Source organism: Motacilla alba, chromosome 1, assembly GCF_015832195.1.
Source record: "Motacilla alba alba isolate MOTALB_02 chromosome 1, Motacilla_alba_V1.0_pri, whole genome shotgun sequence".
NCBI classification, from domain to species: Eukaryota; Metazoa; Chordata; class Aves; order Passeriformes; family Motacillidae; genus Motacilla; species Motacilla alba.
The window spans coordinates 106,444,895-106,464,090 of record NC_052016.1 but is presented as its reverse complement, the minus strand read 5'-3'; the positions used below and the strand labels follow the sequence as shown (position 1 = coordinate 106,464,090).

The window sequence follows — 19,196 nt, the reverse complement described above, 5'->3', positions numbered from 1 at the left end:
TACTTTTTACCATCTGTAGCTGGCAAGGAGACTATGTCCCATCCTGGCAAGTGATGACATGGCCTCAGTAAAACATGACTTTGTCACCTCTTGGCTGAATTACAACAGTACAAAAAAAGGGGATATGAAGTCATTTATGGCTCTCTTAATATCAGAATGCAGTAAGCCAGCTCCCAAGCAATCCAAGAAATTATCAAAGTGCTCTTGTTTGTTTCCTTATCTTCCAGGCAGTCAGTGAATTGAACCATTACACCCTGGAGATTCCCTGAAGGACTGTAATATTTGCTCCTTAACCACAGCCTGTTACCAGCTAACTTTCCTTCCTGGCACAAAAAAGAGCTGGTTTTTGTTTAAAGAGCTGCAGTTCTTTGCTTTAGTAACAAATGTAGATAGCATAGCAGACAGAGAGAAATACACTTTAAATGAAAAATAAACAGCAAAATTTTCCCTTTGATTTTGAAAAGAAGAGTTATAAACAACAAATGGCAGCTGAGTACCTCCCCAAAAAGTGAACAGTAAGAGGGATATGACAGAGATAAAAAAGGCACTCAACAGAACAGATGGAAGTGGATTTGGCAGGGGATCTCCAGGAACCAGGAGGAATTTAGTTACTGGTGTTAAAGGAGCAGCATTGACTACAATTAATAGAGCATTTCAGATAGAGAATAGTGTCTTTGTTTTTACATTGAAAATTGTGTGAAATTCATTGTTAATTCAGTTCTCATCTTCTTAAGATATGTATCACAAGTTCTGCAGCTACAGACTGCTTGATCTTTGAGAGCAATTTATTTTTAAGACCTTATTGCTTGTTAAATCACAGGATTCAAGGAGTTGAATTTATAGCACTTCTGGAAAACCCCATGGAGACAAATACAGACTTGAGCCTTGTTCAGCATATATTTGTCCTATGTTTGTGGGGATCACATCTACCAACACACTCCTTTGTAGGAGTAGCAGCACAGACATGCTAAACATCATACCCAAATTAATGGTCTCTGCTTTAAAAAGTTCAGAGATCTTTTTCTTGCCCAGAATGAACTGAAAAAAACCCCAAAACACTTCAACAATATAAAAGAATCTCATTTTTCAAAGCTTTTCTTTTGTTTCTGGACTCCACTTCCTGTACTCCAGTGATCTACACCCTCCTGCTGTTGTACACACTATGCAGTTGCAAGTTGGCTTTTTAAAGACATTTTGAGACAAAGCATATAATATGGCATATAAACTTAACCAGCTAAATATTTTAAGCCTGCACAGTTACATATTTAGTGATGGGTAGTTCAAAACAAAATGATTTTACATATTACATCACAAATATAGTCAGCGTTACAAATTTTACCCTTGGAATATAATCTGTCAGAAACACCCTCCATGCCTTGTAATATTTCCCTTTGCCAAGATAAGACTTGGATGAGCTGTACAATACTGGAATGGCTTCAAAACCAATTGCAGGCAGAAATTATTTATAAATTGTTCAGAGCTAAAATAAAGTCTTCTGCTACATGGTGTTCTGACACAGCACAATGCTGGCATAAAGCTCTCCTCAACAGGACCATGACCTTCAAAATGACTGCACACAATCCTGTGCTTGCTGTGATCCACTGACACAGGAGTGTTTGCTTTCCTGTAGTTTCCCTGAAAGCTAACAATAATACTTTACACAAAAGAACTGCCACTAAAGCAGGACTACTCATAAGCATCAATTCCAGCACACAAGCAAGGGCTGGGAAGGAAGGCCACATAGTAACTCCTTGGTTACACAGCTGAACACTGGGGGTCTGGCCTAAAGCTTTAACGTGCATTTTACATCAGTGCAATTCTCCAAAACCACATGTTTTTACATGTTAAAAATCTAACTAATGCTGCTGAAAGGTAATTGTTAACCCTCCACATAATAGAAAGATTTTTCTTCTTTTTTTCAGTAGAATACTTTAAGTGTCTCTTTGCAACGTCAGGTTACACATTATTTTCCCCGTATACAGATAAAGGCCCATCTTTCAGTCCTGGCTGGCATTTAGTTCACCAATACCTATTTTCTCATCTCGTGCCCCCAACTCCTCTCTCTAAGAGGTCATGCAGCTCAGCCCAGAAGAGCTGACCAGCCTCAGCTGTGTCACAGTCAGATGGGCACGGAACTGTCCTCAATTCCTTCAGCAAATACTCAGCAGGTTTCTCTGCTCTGCTGATATACTTTAACCTTGAAGTGCTAAATGCCTGTGGTGCATTTATAAAAGATACAGGTCACTTACTCTAGTGAGAAGATTTTTTTTTTAATAATAAATACTTCTAGTGAATGATGAGTGAGAATCCTGTTTATTCTGGAACAAAAATATGCATAAAAACTTCTGCTATTGGATTTCTTTCTATTCATTGTTTGTGGGTAACGTGCACTATATAGAAACTTTCATTTTCTCAGTTCAGGACTAATGTCCCAGTTCCAGAGAGGATATCCACTCAAGAAAGTTATTAACTCCTATTAATTTTATTTTTAAATAAACATACATTCAATAATATATTCACATAATTTTCTGAAATAATTCATTGTCTCATCCTGCATTAATTTCTTTGCAGTAGCAGGACACACCACCTTACATTGTAAATCCAGCCTGCATACTGATAGACTGTCACAAGTCCTGTTTTCCTTCTAATGGCTAAAAACACTAAAGCAGAATCTCATTCTTGCTTTCATTTTCTAGCTGCTTTCTACCCCCTTTAAACTCTACTTTTAGGGTTTTTTTTTTCCCTGTTAGAAATCACCTCTCAAGATTAATAATCTAACACTTGCTTGCAAAAAGTTATTTAATTAAGGAGTGAATCCATGCTGAACATTCTGCAATGCACATAAGTATGTGAACTGCAGTTTTAGAAACAGTTTGTTTATTGTAAATTAATTATTACATTATTATTACATTCCATGAAAGAATTACTACTGAAGTTAAAAAAAAAAAATTCCAAATATCCTGTCCCTTCAGGAAAAAACTCAGCACTTGGAATAATTTTAATGGATTCACTAGCAAACATACCACTCAGATACAGTGTAACCATTTTTCCTTTTACCCTTTATTTCTTTACATATTTACATTACTTAAAAACATATAAGATCCATTCAAGCCGTCTTTAAAAATACATGAGCAGTTTTTTAAAACTGATTTTGCAGTTTTTAGTGGCAGCACCCACACAATATCAGCACAGAAGTTAAAATTACAGAGTTTCAACAGAGGTAAGTTGTCATAAACGTTTCCAAACCCCTTATTATAGAGGGACAGCATTACAAACAGATCCATCTGCTGTGATACCACTGTTCTCCACATTCATTACAAATAACGTACGTCAACATTTGTTCATCTGGATTTGTGTTTCGCACCCAAGCTGGAAGAAAGAGAGTTCCTCTGGCAATCATAGTGACAGTGCAATCAAATTTTTCACACCGTCTGCACTTTATTTTGTTTGTCTGCGTGCCATTAATCACCTGCGGAAGCTGATGCTCCTGAACAGATGATTTTGTGTACAGAGCCCTGAGCTGTTTCAGTTCATCGCTGGCCATTTCCATCACTGTCATCTCAGCAAAAGCCTTTGGGCTCAAAGTTCCTGAAAAAAGGTTATGCTTTAGGTGGAAACTTTTAGGGTTCTTAAGGTTAGAGATTTTACTTCTGATACAATTTTTATACTTTTTATCATTTTTAGCATGAAGAGCAAAAATATGTTCTTCAATCTCTTTAGCTAACTCTAGCCATTTGACAGTTTCTTCTTCATCTTTGGCAGAACCAATCAAAGCTTTGTAAAGAAGATCCACACATTTACACCTCAGAGCTCTCATCAGATCCTGCTGCAGACTTGCTTCGCTAACAACAGATTTAGAATCTTCATGAACAGTGTGTTGTTCCTCAAAAGAAGAATGCTGATTAATACTGCCTTCTGCATTGTTACATACCACATTTTTAACAGTTTGTGATGGGACCAAAGTGCTGGAACTAGTACCATCTAAGGCCTCCTGCTGACATGGTCCTTCAGACAGCGAATGCTCTCTAGGAACTACACTGACATGCTCAATTTCTTCTTTCACATACACAGAAACTGACTTTTTAACTTGCATTGACTGAGCACAGTTATTCTTGTAAAGTGTTTTCCACCTTGACAATAACTGCTTTGCTTTCTTTTTCAACTCTCCTGAAGGGCAGCTCTTGAGTACTCTATATACAGCCTTGGTAACATCTGTCCCCTGAAGATATTCTACAGTCATATCAACATCTGCAAGTTCTTTAAGATGATCCTCAATATCTTGCAAATTGTTCTCAGACAGCAGTGTTTCAATACAATGGGTTCTGTGTACAATAGCTTTCAGATCAGACATTTTTAGACCTGGAAACAAACAAAAAGATCATCACCTTTCCTGCAGTTATGACATTAATTCATCTTCTGTATATTCACACAAGGTCTTATTTTTATTTTATGCTATTTTACACTATTTTATTGGTATATATCACTGGGTTTCCCACCATTTTCTTAAAAACACCATTCTGGTTCCTACATTACCCTCAACTTTTCACTTGCTATACAAGAGATCATGTCTTTCAGAAAGTTTCTCCTTACAGCTACCAGAGAAGTCAGTGTGTCACGACTTTTACCTGAGGTCCCACTGCTGCCCTTCCCCTTGCTCGCTCTGGCATCATATTACAGATGGATTATCAAGATGGGGCAGCTCAAAAACAATGACATCTTCAGTGTTTCAAAACACTGACATCTACAAATTTTGAAAATTCTCAAAGGTTAAAGACAGACCCCTCCATATTTTCTTGCAGCTGTAGCACTATTAAAGCATGCTCCCATATATTCTCACACATAAAGGAAAATCAAAGGGGGTCTTCAGAATGCAGAATCTCATGGTTTCTATAGTACTTCCTTTTGATTCCTTTTTATTAAGCACTTTGATCAAAAAATGTTCAGTGCATCGTTATTGCAAAATCACATGCAAAAAATAATTTTATATTCCTAACAGTATTCTTCTTCTTGCTGAAAAGGAGAATTAAATGTAGAATGCAGAAATTAATGGTGTGTTTTAAGTGTTGTGTTCTTCTTTTCCACAGTCAGTCTTCTAAGTTTATGCAGGAAATCAGTGTTTTGTCTGAAATTGCATCCATCCTGATTCTACTCCAGAAAAACTCCTCTGTCTGACAGAGACAAGGCTAGCTACACACATCCCTATGGGAAGAAGTCATAAGTCGGTTTCTTGCAGCAGCAGTGTGTCCATGATGAAAACTCCCGAGAACAGGAGTAGGGAAGGGACAAGAGATTCAGCTGGGTAATTTACACACTGTTGTTTCCATGACCACCACCAGCTACCTTGTCTTTTACATGACAGAAACAAGTTCAAACTTTAGGTAGGACCTCAGAGCTCCACAAAAGAAAAGGACAGAGAGGATAAAACTTCAGGTTTTTTTAGGAACAGAAACAACCCATCCTCCATAGTAAATGTTCTCAGCATTCCCTTAATCTTACATTTTGAAGTCCTGCAAAACCTCAAGAAAGGTGATTTCAAAAACCAATTTATTACTCAAGAAGTTTCAAACTCAGAGAAAAAGGATGCAGTTTTCACATACTTAAGTTGAGCCCTCTGCATCATCATGTTATAAAAAGAATGTCAGTGCATCCACTCCTCTGCTCTTCTACAGGAACACAGAGGCTGTGAACAGAAAGAAGAGCTTTGTCATGCAGGAGAGCCATCAAAAAGCAATAACAGTTCCCTGTCTCCAGAATACCAAGAAGCTGACATCAGAAAATTATTTTCAGCCAATTTACTGTTTTCCATGCAATCCAGGGTAGAGTTGGTGACAGCTGTATGTTAAGCCAGGATGATTGCCCTATGCCTTAGAATCAGTTCTGCTTCTTCCAGCATACTCCACATTTTCTTCAGATCTTGTGACTATCTATGTATGCCTTGTGTTATGCTCACACACCATAAAATAGACTTATCTAAATGCAAGATGAAATAATGAACTCTCAATATTTAGCATACAGGACTACGGACACACAAAGAAATTATCACACACAAACCTCTGCTGATAATTTGTAAGTGGATATACTTCCATTCTGTGGCAAAGGTGAGGTATTTAGATCTTCCATTGAGGGCTATGTGTCATAGAGGGCTTCCTCTCTAATACTGCAGGTTGAGGATCTGTGTGTGAGAAATCCACATGCAAGATCTGTACACAGAATCTGTGGGTATCACCTGCTTCATGGCAGTGGTCCTTGCTCATCATTATCAGCCTGACCCTACACAGCCCCCCAGCATGGCAAGGCTCTACCTTAGGACTCTTACAAGAGTAAGAGGCAATAAATTACTTATCAGGAATTTAAAATTTTCTTAGTCCTGCACTGACTTTTTCAAGTTCATTCAACATTAAATTCAAGTCTGTAAATGTTTTGGCAGCAGTTAAATAAACAAAGTGAAATCACAATATGGACATCAATTGATAAACAATTATTTTAAATAATTTTGGAAATTAAACCACCTAATATTTAAGTTAAGATGATAACTTCTAAGGAAATGCTTTTCTCAAAATGTACAAATTATAGCAAATAGGCAGGATGGACTGACTCCCTTCAAATGTAACAAGCAAAATTAGGAAAAAGTAGCAGAAAAAGTACTTAAATATTTTAATGGAGACAGATATTCACTGGTAATTGGGAGAAGCATAAGAAATAGCAGAAGAAACCCACTGAATAAAGGTGACATCAGAGAGGTTTCTGCAGGGAAAATGGTCTTGAAATAGTCCTGGCTATATTGTGTGTACCTAGTTTGCAACAAATTTTAAAATTTCAAGGTGAAAAGCAACATATACTTCTGAAATATTACACTAACCACTGAAATATTACACTAACTACTCAAGCATAAATTTCATCTCGATTTCCAAATTAAAAGGAAGTGTGCTGAAAACAATAAAATGTTGTTTGTATGTTTGTTGCCCTCTAAATCAAGTAAGGACCAGATTGATCACCAAGGCTGACACAGATCCCATAGTTTTACACAAACAGAAATTAAATAGAGATTCCTGAACTTGTCAGGAACATACAAAGTAATCCAACAGTTAATTTTACTACCATGGTTTCTTTTAAAGGATGAAGCAAAGTTCATTATTACTGGGGAACCTGCATTGCATTTCATATTAAGTCTGAATGTCAAGCACCTTTTCTGCTTTCCTAATCAAGGCACCACATGATTATGTCAGAAAACTGTAGAAAATGTGGTTTTCATATTCTTATAGGGAGAAACTTGAAATTACTGATGCCATGGTAAAAATGCAGTGTATTTTCTAGCCAAAGTTCACTGGGAAACCAAGTATAGCAAGCCTAATTTCTTCCCTGTTTAGACTCCTGTTCTTTGAACTCTGACGTTTCTGTTATAAATCAGATAGAACTTTAAGCTGGGAGAAGCCCCAAAAACTTTTGAAGAGAATGCAAGTGTGTCACAGAAATCAAGATGCAATTCCAAATGGAAAATTTTTCTGCCTCTTGAGGGAGCTGTGGTATAGCAAACCCATGGAATCTTTTGCAATGTGCATGAGAAACTTCAGCCTGTGAAGAAAAAGGTAAAATAATTACACTATGAACTTTAGGAGATTTTTAAAGTACATATTTGCCTAATTTTGGCAAACAAACAGTGCAGAGTCCACAGATGCTGGAATACAGACAGGAGGGAAAGAGTATATCCCTTATCCAGTTATTGTCTCCACACTGCACTTTTTTTTTTTTTTTTTTAATTTGGAATTTGACCCCTTCTCTACCTGACTTAATGCAATTTGACAAATGCTGATGAGCAAATATTTATAAAATTAACTGAATCAAACTCAGTCAGCACTGCTCAGCTGTGTTCCTAATTCTAAGAGACAAGAAATCTGAGAAAGACTAGTTTTTTTCTTAAGCTACGAAATGAATCGCGCATCTCTGTTAAGGTGGAGCTGTAAGAAAAAGAACAAACAAATGATAGTGTCACAATTTTGTGCAGGAGAAAACAAACATCCTCAACCCTCCCACAACGGACAGGGCATTTCAGTTTAGCAATGACAGAATGGGTTGGGCTTACAGAATACCTAGTTCCAACCTCCCTGCAATAGGGAGGGATGCCATTTACTAGACTTGGTTGCTCAGAAACCCATCTAACCTGGCCTTGAATACTCCCAAGCATGTGGCAGCCACAACTTCTCTCTTCTTCTGCTCTAGAGCCTCACCACCCTCTGCATAAAGAATTTCTTCCAAACATCTAATATAAATCTGCCCTCTTTAAATCCATTGACATTTGGTCTGGCACTATCTACCCGTATAAAAAGTCCCTCTCTCTCCTTTTTATAAAGGCCCTAAGGTACTGGAAGGCCACAGTAAGGCCTCCCCAAAGCCTCCTCTTCTCCAGGATGACCAAGTCCAGCTCTCTCAGCCTGTCTTCATGGGAGAGGTGCTTCAGCTCTCTGAGCATCTTTGTGGTCCTCCTTTGTACCTGCTCTAACAGGTCCATGTTTTCCTGGTGCTGGACCCCACAGCTGGATGCAGCATTCCTGGTGGGGTCTCATGAGGGCAAAGTAGAGGGGGAGAATCCCCTCCCTTGACCTGCTGTCTGGGCTGCTTTGGACGCAGCCCAGGGTGCCATGGGCCTTCTGGGCTGCAAGCGCACACTGCTGGCTCATGTCCAGCTTTTCATCCACGGGAACCCCCAAGTCCTTCTCTGCAGGGCTGCTCTCAGTGACTTCTTCTCCCAGTCTGTGCTCATGTCTGGGATCGCCCTGACTCAGGTGCAGCACCTTGCACTTGGATTTGTTGAACCTCAGGAGGTGCTCACGGGCCCAACTCCTCAAATTCGTCCAGGGCCCCCTGGATGGCATCCTGACTTGCTGTGGTGTCATCTGCAAACTTGCTGAGGGTGCACTGATCCCACTGCCCATGTCACTGATGAATATATTAAAGGGTGCCAGTCCCATGAGTGTCCTGGGGGACACCACTGACCACCAGCCTCTACCTGCACAGAGAGCCACTGACCACAACTCTGGCTGCATCCATCCAGCAAACTCCTTATCCACTGAATATGAATGAGCCCGTCCACCAAACCCATGTCTCTCCAATCGGGAGATAAGGATGTAATGAGGGACTATAATAAAGGCCTTACAGAAGTCTAGATAGATGACACTGGTCAGTCTTCCCTTGTCAACCCTGCTATCACTCCATCATAGAACGCCACCAGATTGGTCAGGCATGACTCACCATTAGTAAAGCCTTGCTGGCTACCTTGAATTACCCTCCTGTCTCTTATATGCCTTAGCACATCTTCCAGGAGGCTCTTCCTAGGCACAGAGGTGAGCCTCACCGGTCTGTAGTTCCCTGGATCTTTCCTTCTCTCCTTTCTAAAAGTGGAAGTGACATTTCCCATTTTCCAGTCACCAGGGACTTCATCTAACTGCCATGACTTTCCAAATATGCATGAGAACATCAGTTTGAATTCCAAGCGTACACTGAAGGTTACAAGGCTCATATTTACAATGAGACTCGGTAATGCTGTGCTGATGAAGCACTTTCTTGCCAAATCATTAGGAGCTCTCACTCTGACTGCACGGTATAATGAGTCACTTGTGTGTACAAGAATAAATTATGACAATCAATAAAAACCTTGTAAGCCAGTTCGCTTCCAAAAAAAAATAAACATCAGGCTACCTCAGGTTTAAAATATTGCCATCCTGTAATAATGCCAAGTTGAATCAGAACATTTTTAAGCAGTAAAATCACTAAGTAAGAGAAAACCAACAAACAAACAACAAAAAAGCAACCCAGCCCAAGACATCTGCTGTTAAGTGCAAATTCAGTCCCTGGGAAAAACACTGCCCTCTCCAAAAGCATTTGGGATAAATGCTTGTCTTTGCTTTACACCTTATCTTGTACAAAGCCATAGTCCATTTTGTCTTAACCCTGAAAAACCAAGACAAACTCAGAATGCATCCAAGCAAGTGTGTATGAATGTCTTCAAAGGGTGAACACATGTCCTTTTCTCCTTCCTCCCAACCTCCATCGTAGCTGAGCTTTTCTTCAAGAAAAGCTATGCAATTGGAAAAAAAATCCAGACCAAAGCCCAGACAAGGATCAGAAGTCAAGTTGTCCAAACAGTGTGTCCTGGTTTCAGTTGGGGTAATTTCCTTCACAGTGGCTGGTATGGAGCTGTGTTCTGGATTTGTGCTGAACACGGGCTGACAATATGGTTTTGACAATATGGAGATGGTTTTGCTGTTGCTAAGCAGGGCTTACACAGAGCCAAGGCCTTTTCTACCTTTCCTACTGCCACACTGGCAAGGAAGTTGGGGGTGCCTGGGAGACTGGGAGGAGAGACACAGCCAGGACAGGTGACCCCACTGACCAAAGGGATATTCCAGACCATCTGACATCATGCTCAGTATATAAAGTGGGGGGAAGAAGGAGGAAGGGGGGCACATTCAGAGTGATGGAGTTTGTCTTCCCAAGTCACTGTGACACATGGCAGGCTCTCCTGGAGATGTCTGAACACCTGCTGCCCATGGGAAGTAGTGAATGAATTCCTGCTTTTGCTTTGCTTATGTGTGCAGCATTTACTTTTCCTATTAAACTGTGTTTATCTCAACCCATGAGTTTTCTGGTTTTTACCTTTCCAATTCTTTCCCCAATCCCACTGCGGGGGTCATGAGTGAGAGGCTCCATGGGAGTTGGGGTTGAACAATGACACAGAGGAATAAATGTTCTGCAAATATTGTGTTAAAAAATGTTAATGCTATAGCAGAGATGGTGCATAGCATAGTCCTGGAAACACCAGCCTACTTTGGGCAACCTAAATCCCATATAAACAATTAAAATTACCAAATGCTATTTTAAATTCAAGAGCCTAAGCAGAAATCAGAGAATTCTCTCAGCCAGCCTCCAATCCCAAATACATTTCTTCATCCTATCTACAGTGGGAGAGCAGATATCAATGATGTCACTAAGAAGCTATTTACTGGAGCTTTTATTTCATTTCATTTTATTTAATTTCAAATCAGAGCTCTTCCTGCTTCTCCACAGGACTGCCTCCCACACCTAAAAATTTGGAACTAGCCACAAGTTCATCTTCAAAGAATAGGAACATGAACAAAACTACACGGATACAATGAGAACTGAGGCAATACAACAGCATAATTTCCAGTTGACCATGACCACTGACATCTCACTGACCAAGAGTCACCTCTCACTCACAGATCCAGAAGCACTGGAGTACACAGTACTAATATGGAGAAGTAGCTTTGTTTTGCATCTTTTACATCAGTGACTGCTTGAACTACAGCACTCTTAACTAATCTGGCGCTATACTGTCTTAACCCTGTGTTTCTGCCAGTGAAATCATTCTCCCACAACTTTCTTCCCAAATTAGCAAGTTTGAAGAGGAGAGTAGGTAGAGTGTATCACATTCATGTGAAAATGCACAGAGTATCCTCTTTCACAAGGCCAATTTTTAATCCTTATTTGGAGTTGCTTCTTCTAGACCCTTCAATTTTTAATTAAAATGGAATTATTATAGTCTTAAAAAAAAACTAAATTAAACAATCAATAGAGCACATAATGAAATTCTCAAGCCTCAGGGATCAATCCCAATGCAGAGCTGTCAGCACTTTTTTCTAATAAGACCGAACATGCATAGATTTAATGAGATAGGAAAAGCTGTTGTCCTTACCAGACTGCTTAGCCACTGGCTTCATTTGACACCAGTAAGCCAGAGCTCATGAAAAAGTTCAATATACTACAGCTACACCAGATAAATTAAACCCTGAGTTGTTCCATAGCAAAAACAAAATGAGAAAATATCTACAAATTGAACAGCTACAGCTGTTTCGAGTTCTAGGATGCTCTGCTGATGTTAGAGAGGATCCCAGCAGACATTACCTTGCTAATGGCTCCTATTAATAACTTCATTTACAGTTAAACTGATTCCCACTGGTAGATATTTTAGGTTTTCCTATATCCTGTCTTCCTTAACCATGTGATTTTTTCTACTGAATGAAGTAGTTAACTACTTGAAAAACTGAAAATGTTACAAGTAATGCATTATTCTGCTGACAGGAAATCTTTATTTTTACTGATATTGTTGACCTTGTTAATAAAATAATTTTATGGAGTTAAAAAAATTACGAAAATTACTTTTAACAAGTTACAGGTTACAAGTGTCAAGTGGAGATATTAGCTAACCTCTTCCACAACTGGACAGATACACAGACTCACAATACATTCTAATACATTATGATTCAGGGGGCAATAATAAAACGTATTTATAGTTCTGAGAGATTAGTCATCAACAGTTTTATTGGCAACTATGTATAAATAAAGTGTGTGTCTACTTGCTTTAAAATTTGTACCATTTCACATAAAGAAACACATGTAGATTTTCTCTAAGGTACAACCAGATTATTTTTCAATATTAATTAACTTTATTCTAGAATTCATTTCCTAGTTTGGGCACAAGGTCACAGAAATGTTCCACGGAGCTCTCTGTTTTTTCAAATTTTCATGACAAAGCCTTGTCAAAGCTGGCAGAGGAATCCCTTTTCTCCCAGCCACTTTCCACTACTTATCAGTATGAGGTACTAGCTGGGGCTTCAAACAGGTCAAAAGTCAGGCTTTTGACACACAGGGCACATTTTCTAAAGATGAACTCCCATTGTGGCCTCAAGTGACAATACATAGGAAAAGAAGTGTGCTGAATGGAACTTCAGCAGATGACTCAGATATGACTTAATGGTGCTACAGTAAAGTTTATCACGAGATTCAGGCTTTTGGTGCAGCTGCACACAGTTTTCCACTAACCATACAGCAACTTTAGTGATTATATATAAAGTCTCCTGCAAGCTAAAGAGTACAGCTTATCATCTGCATAAAAATCCAAGCTCATTAGAAATCTGCCATTTTCCCAACACGTCTCTATCATGAAGGGCAAAACTTAAGCTGAGCCAAGCAGAAAATGCTAATATCAATCCTTTAACATCACCTGCCTCTGTACTGAACCAAAACTTCACTGTGTAAAAAACATTTTTTTGCATTTTGTGAAATCACTGTTTCATTTCCTAACATTCATGTTTTTTCAACAGTAACATTTTAGAACAAAAAAGAATTGTGGTTACATCTGACAGACAACATGAACAATGTTTCACTATTTTCCCACAGCAAGAGGGTACGATAAACAATTCTTCCTTACTCAAGAAACATATCTGGCAATAGAAATATGTTCTAAGTGGATTTGTGTAATCATTTATTAAATAACTGCTTTTATACAATATAGTTTAGTCTCCTAACTGTTCATCTGGATGGATGTAAATGTTCATATTCATATTTCCAATCACTTCAGACAGCGAACTAGCCAAAAAAATTCAGGAAGGCTGTGGAATCTCCAAGTAGAAGCCAGTTTCTTCAACATACTTTAACTGTTGGCCTTGGACAGGTAACAGTTTCAGTTCATTGTATGTTTTGGTGCTCTTTCAACACCATTGGGGTTGTATCATTCAGCTGCTCTGCTCCCTCTACTCAATGTCTGTGCAAGGGAAGCATTTGCAACATTGTTCCCCAAAGACTGGGAAACCATAATGCAAAATTCCTAACACACCGAGACTGGCTTATACACTATGATGCTCTTAGAAGTAACAAAGTGGGAACGGTTCTGCATTTCTTTTGAAGTTGTAAGCCTCTAGTCTTCCCATCTTTCCACCGCAGACAAAATGACTGGGAGTTTACACCTTTTTTAAAAAGGAAAGGTTACAGTATGATGCACAACATGGCTCCAGCAGCCAGTACTTGAAAATTCAAACTTTTACATGTTCTATTATAACTACAAAAGACAGAAAAGTCCCTGTTTCCCTATAAAGGCATTACCTTTCATGTTCATTCTTGGCTTTACAGCTTTCCTCCACTATTTTGTAACTGTGTCTCAAATTCCTTGTTCATTTACCCAAGGAGAATTAGCACTTTTTAAACCTACAGAAAAGAAGAACATGTCATGAGCTACAGGTATAACACTGGCTTTTAAGTGAGAGATCTCATCAAACTTTCTTCCATCTATTTTTTAGTCTCCATAAATATTGTTTATATCCTCTTGCAGATGCACCTATTTGAAACTTGGACCACCTCAATCTAAACAAAGCTTTCCTGAGGTGGATCACACTTCCTTGTTTCACTGAGCTCTGCATTGGCACAGAGGTCCAACAAAACAGACTGCCTTGAAGACAGAAGCCTAAATCAGTAAGTAAAAATGTACTTAAGGCACATCCATCCAAAGCACATTTGTTAACTTAATACTTCAGAATGAAAATATGAATCGTTTTGGAGAGAAATAAGCAATACTTTCTCTTGAACACATTTCCTTGACAAAATAGCTTTAAAGATTATTCTTAATCACATACAGCTACCAAGGAATTAAATTCCAGTACACTACAAGCAAAGGTAAATATTTAGTTTGCAATGTCTTTTTATGGAAAATTGTGCTGACAAATTCATATAAAAATGGAACATGTAAGTAATAAGAACACTCTTTATGAACTTCTGCAAGCTTTTCATCATTTGTCAGATGAACACTGTATTTTCATTGCTTTAATATTCTTTTTTTTAGTTAAGTCTTGGCTCGACAATATTTCTATTTGTCATTCCATTGCTGGGGCCATACTTAGATTAAATATCACTGTTGTTGTTTTACAGGTTTTCCACTGAAAAATTATAAAAGTTTTTTCCTTTAAAAATAAATCTTTTGTATGCAGGAGAGGAGATATGCTCCTGAAAAGGCCATCCATCCTGAATGGATAGAATATTATTTAAACAAATGGTATTTGTAAAACATTATTAGCGTCTGCTGACATTCCTTATGCCAAAATATGAACACTTGGAAGTGAAAGTACATAATTTCTTACTACTTCAGAGTCTTGATCAAAGACCCATGATGTACTGGTTCAAGCAAAGGGTGAAATATGCTTGAAATGAAATGGATTGTTATATATTTAACTATTAAAATAATACTACATTTAAAAGCATGTACTCTAACTCCTTTCTATGTTTATGCCAGCATATGTCTTATTTCAAGACATCAATGATGCATGGAGACCAATATAAAAAATACATGAAGAATTCCCATAATAGCACCATTACAGATATTCATCCTGCAGCTTCCAATCCAAGGTCAGCCTCTTCTGTAAGTGGAATTACAGCCACTTTCGGTATAAGCCAGCAGGGAAGTTATGGCAGCAGCCATGGGAGCAGCAGCCCAGCCGTGCGCATTTGGAAGCAGCTCACATTCCCTCGGCGCTGAAGCCAGCCACAGGTGACAGCTTGTCTGACCGAGCTTGGGGGACAGGTTCATGCCACCAGCGGCTGAGAATCACCACTGAAACATTCATCTCGGTCACCAGCCCAGGAAACTTGGGGGAGATCAGCCTGCAAATCTGCCCGTGTTCGCTTCCCAGGAAACGGGTGGGCCCGCGCACGCTCTAACTGTGACCCAGAATGCCAGGGGCACGCTACCTCTGTGGGGTTTCCTCCAAATTCTTCATTAGAACTTCACAAAATCACAGAATTAATTAGGTTGGAAAAGATCTGAGATCATCGAGTCCGACCTGTGACTGAACATCACCTGTCAACCAGACCACGACACTGAGTGCCACGTCCTCAAACACCTCCAGGAACGGTGACCCACCAGCTCCCCGGGCAGCCCATTCCAGCATTTAATCACCCTGGTGACGAAATTCTTTCTAATGTCCAACCTAAACCGGCCCTGTCTCCTCACATCCGTTCCTGCTACACATCCCAGGACCCGTCTAGCTTAATTCTGACCCACTGCTGTCCTGCTCAGGGGAGAAATGCCGGCCTGCACAGCCGGGGCAGGAGGAAAAGCAAGCACAGCCCTACCTACCAAACCCCCGCTTCTCAGGGCGCTGTCCCGCTGTTCCACGTTCCCCTCGGTGCCGCGGGCTTGCACTGCGCTGAAGGGCAAACCAGGGCTGCGGAGCCTCCTGCGACTTTCCCCCAGCCTCACCGCCAGCGCCAAGGCAAGGGCGGCAGCTCCCCGGGCACTACTGAGGCGGGGAAGCCGCACTCCTGCTGCCCCCGGCGAAACACACAGCGCCGCTCCCTCACGACCCGTGCCCCGGCAGCCGGGCCGGCGGCCTCACCACCGCAGCGCGGCCCGACATGGCGCCGCCCGCCCGCTTCCTGCTCCGCCGCCATCGCCGCGCGGCTGCGGCCCGGGCGGCTGCGCTGCTCCCGCCGCTGCCGGGGCGCCGGCGGACTCCGGGCTCGGGCAGCTGCGCTCCGGGAGCGGGGTGTTCCAGGAAAGAGAAAGCAAGTTGTACCAGGAATAGTGCGGCCAGCAGGTCGAGGGAAGCTGTTCTTCCCCTGTACTCGGCACGGCTGAGGCCGCCTCGAGAACTGTGCCCGCTTCTGGGCGCCTGACTCCAGGGAGGGCACTGAGGTGCGGGAGCGTGTCCAGAGGAGGGTTGGGAGCATCTGTCCTGTGAGGAGCGGCCGAGGGAGCGGGGCTTGTTCAGCCGAGAGAAAAGGAGGCTTAGGGGTGACCTTATCACTGTCTACAACCACCTGGCAGGAGATTGGAGCCAGCTGCGGATCGGCCTCTTCTCCCACTATCCTCCCAGCTGGAGGATGAGAGGATGTAGCCTCAATGTATTTCACACAGGTGTTCAAAATGATTTTTTAAGAGATTGCTACTTCCAGAATTTTGGCTCTACAGCAAATCTGTAGATGATGCTGGCGTTTATACTCCTGTACAGTAAAATGCTGGTATGATTTTTTTGATACATGTTTGTGGTTTTATTCACTAATGAGGTCTGCGTTGCCCTCTGCTGTCAGTAATCTGATTTTACCTACCTGAAGGCACCAAATACGTTTTGGCAAGAATATAATGTACATCTCTCTAATGTAGAATATAATACAGATCTCTTTTTCCTTATTTTGATGTAATGAACATCACCATTAATAAACACACGGGGGGAAAAAGCCTTGCATTATTGTATAGGATGTAAAATAAACTAGATAATTTATTAAATTATTGTAGTGAACCAGTTTATCAGTGCTCACCACTGAGTGATCTCAAACCTTTCCTTGCTAGTGCTGAAGTGGTTGCATTATACACTGATTGCTAATGGTGTTCATTTCTTCACTCTCAGTGTGTTTGTGCCAGACTCATGAATTCATTGGTGATTGAACATGTGATACAATGAGTAGCTGAATGCCACAGTTAAAATCAGGCCTCCTTTTTGCCTTGTCTTTGTGTCTCACATGCCAAAGACTTTATGAAACATGAGATCAAGCATTTGAAGCATGACTGTCCAGAAATGGCCCAGAAACATACTAGCAGAACAGGATCAGAACCTTCTGGTTCAAATGTGGCATGTCATCCAGTGGCCTGTGTCACATATTTTGAAGTATTTCTGCAGCCTAGCAGTCAGGAATTCAGCAGCAGCAGCTCTCATTGCAATATCCAGTAGTTTGCAGTTTCATTTCAGTTTGGGGCTCCAAGGCTTTAAATGCCGTTTTTGTTTAGTCTTTCTGCACCTGTGTGATTGTGAGAACAGTACATACCCTATTCCTTATGTCCTCAGCTGAAAGTGCCTTGCCTACTGCAGAGGCACAGAGCTCCCTTGGCAGGAAGGCAAAAAAGGAGCATGGCTTTTCCTTGTGATTAGCCCTCCTTTGAGATGGGATCAAAACTGAGGATGCTCCTCCTGGAGACTGGTTTCTCACTTGAAGGACTGTTTGGGCATCTCCATTAAATTGTCTATCATCTAATGAATAAGAGATCATAATTCTAGTTTCCCATTTATAGAACAGATGCAATAATGCTTTTCTCAATTACCTCTGAAATAAACCAAAATTAAAAAAAAATATTAAAACTATACACTCAGTAAATTCATACATATATGTATACGTGTGTAATGATAGATGTCTTTGTGTTTGTATGGTTTTCCAGGATAATATCAGCGCTACTGTAACAGTCATAACTTCCTTGAAACTTCAGTACTGGCTGTGATAAGTATCTGCATTTCTAGATAAGTATATTTACATAAGTATTACTACTACCACTAGTATAGTAGTACTAGTACTAATATAAGTAGTATATAAGGCTGTGATAAGTATCTGCATCTACTCAACAGATGGAGATATTCTGCCAGCTGGTAAAACATTGAGTATCCAGAGAACTATTTGGAAAAATGTTGGTCCATCATAAGGTTTCTGTAGAGAAAAGTATGTGCTTCAAACAAGCCTCTGTAATTTTTTTTTTCCTAAAAGAGTTGTTATTTTTAAAGAAAAAACCCCAACAAAACCAAATGCATGGATATAATTTATTCATTATTTTTTAAAATATTTTTACTTTATTTTTAAAATTATGTCCTATCTTAATGTCATAATAGGATCTATGACATTCATTTTGTGGTCTGCCACTGTAATTATTCCTGAAGAGCTTTCTTCAGTTTAAAGTTTCTTTGTTTAAAGGTTATCCTGTCAATAAGTCTGAATTTGTATTGATTTTAGAGTTCCCAGAAAAAAGCCAAAATTTAGAAATGCGATTCTGTTCTTGAAAAGGCTCCCTACCTTCTACTAGCGAATGAGGGTAAAAAAAAGGAACCATAATATGAACCATGAAGCAAAGCATTATAAAGAAATTAAATTAAATAAAATAGAGACCAAAGTGTTTTGAAGAGTCATCTCCCTCCATCCTTAATGACACATGGAATGGAATCCTATATAAATGTCATATTCATACACTCTGAAAATCCAAGAATTGGGCCATACTTTGGCACTCAGATTTCATTTCATGAGAGCACTTCCAATCACAGCATTTGAAGTTTGTTGATAAACACAAAGAGTGACTTCTTGGGTAGCTGTTTATTTCAAGAGTCACTTTCGTGTTTTCAGGCTCTGATCCAGTTCTGAGAGGGAAGTGGATGAGGCCCTGGATTTCCTTAGGCTGGTGTTGAACTGGGGCAGCTTCTGTGCAATGAGATAAAGCCTCCAGCGCTGAGCAGTGGATGAGTTTGGCAGTAATGTTGCTCAGCTCTCCTGGTACGGCAGCCCATACTGTTTATTTCCATGGCTTGAGATCCCTGTGCATTTTCTGTAACACTGGCATGTGCTGAATTTAGGATTGTGAGGATGATGCACATAAAGTTAAGTGG

At 40.1% G+C, this 19,196-nt stretch overlaps 1 protein-coding gene across 18 annotated transcripts in view; it reads right to left on the bottom strand.

The window, feature by feature from the left end:
* Positions 1-16,609, bottom strand: part of LOC119702978 (ras-related protein Rab-9A) — a 30,255-nt gene extending 13,646 nt beyond the window's left edge. The window contains exons 1-4 of one of the 18 annotated variants that reach the window (XM_038141944.1): positions 16,356-16,448; positions 6,052-7,572; positions 5,598-5,680; positions 3,035-4,359 (exon numbers count right to left, since the gene is read on the bottom strand). In XM_038141944.1, coding sequence (XP_037997872.1) covers positions 3,269-4,351 — 1,083 coding nt within the window. In that variant the 5' untranslated portion in view covers positions 4,352-4,359; positions 5,598-5,680; positions 6,052-7,572; positions 16,356-16,448 and the 3' untranslated portion in view covers positions 3,035-3,268. The other 17 variants (XM_038141924.1, XM_038141902.1, XM_038141870.1 and 14 more) reach the window with 17 other exon arrangements.
* Positions 16,610-19,196: the final 2,587 nt, after the last annotated feature.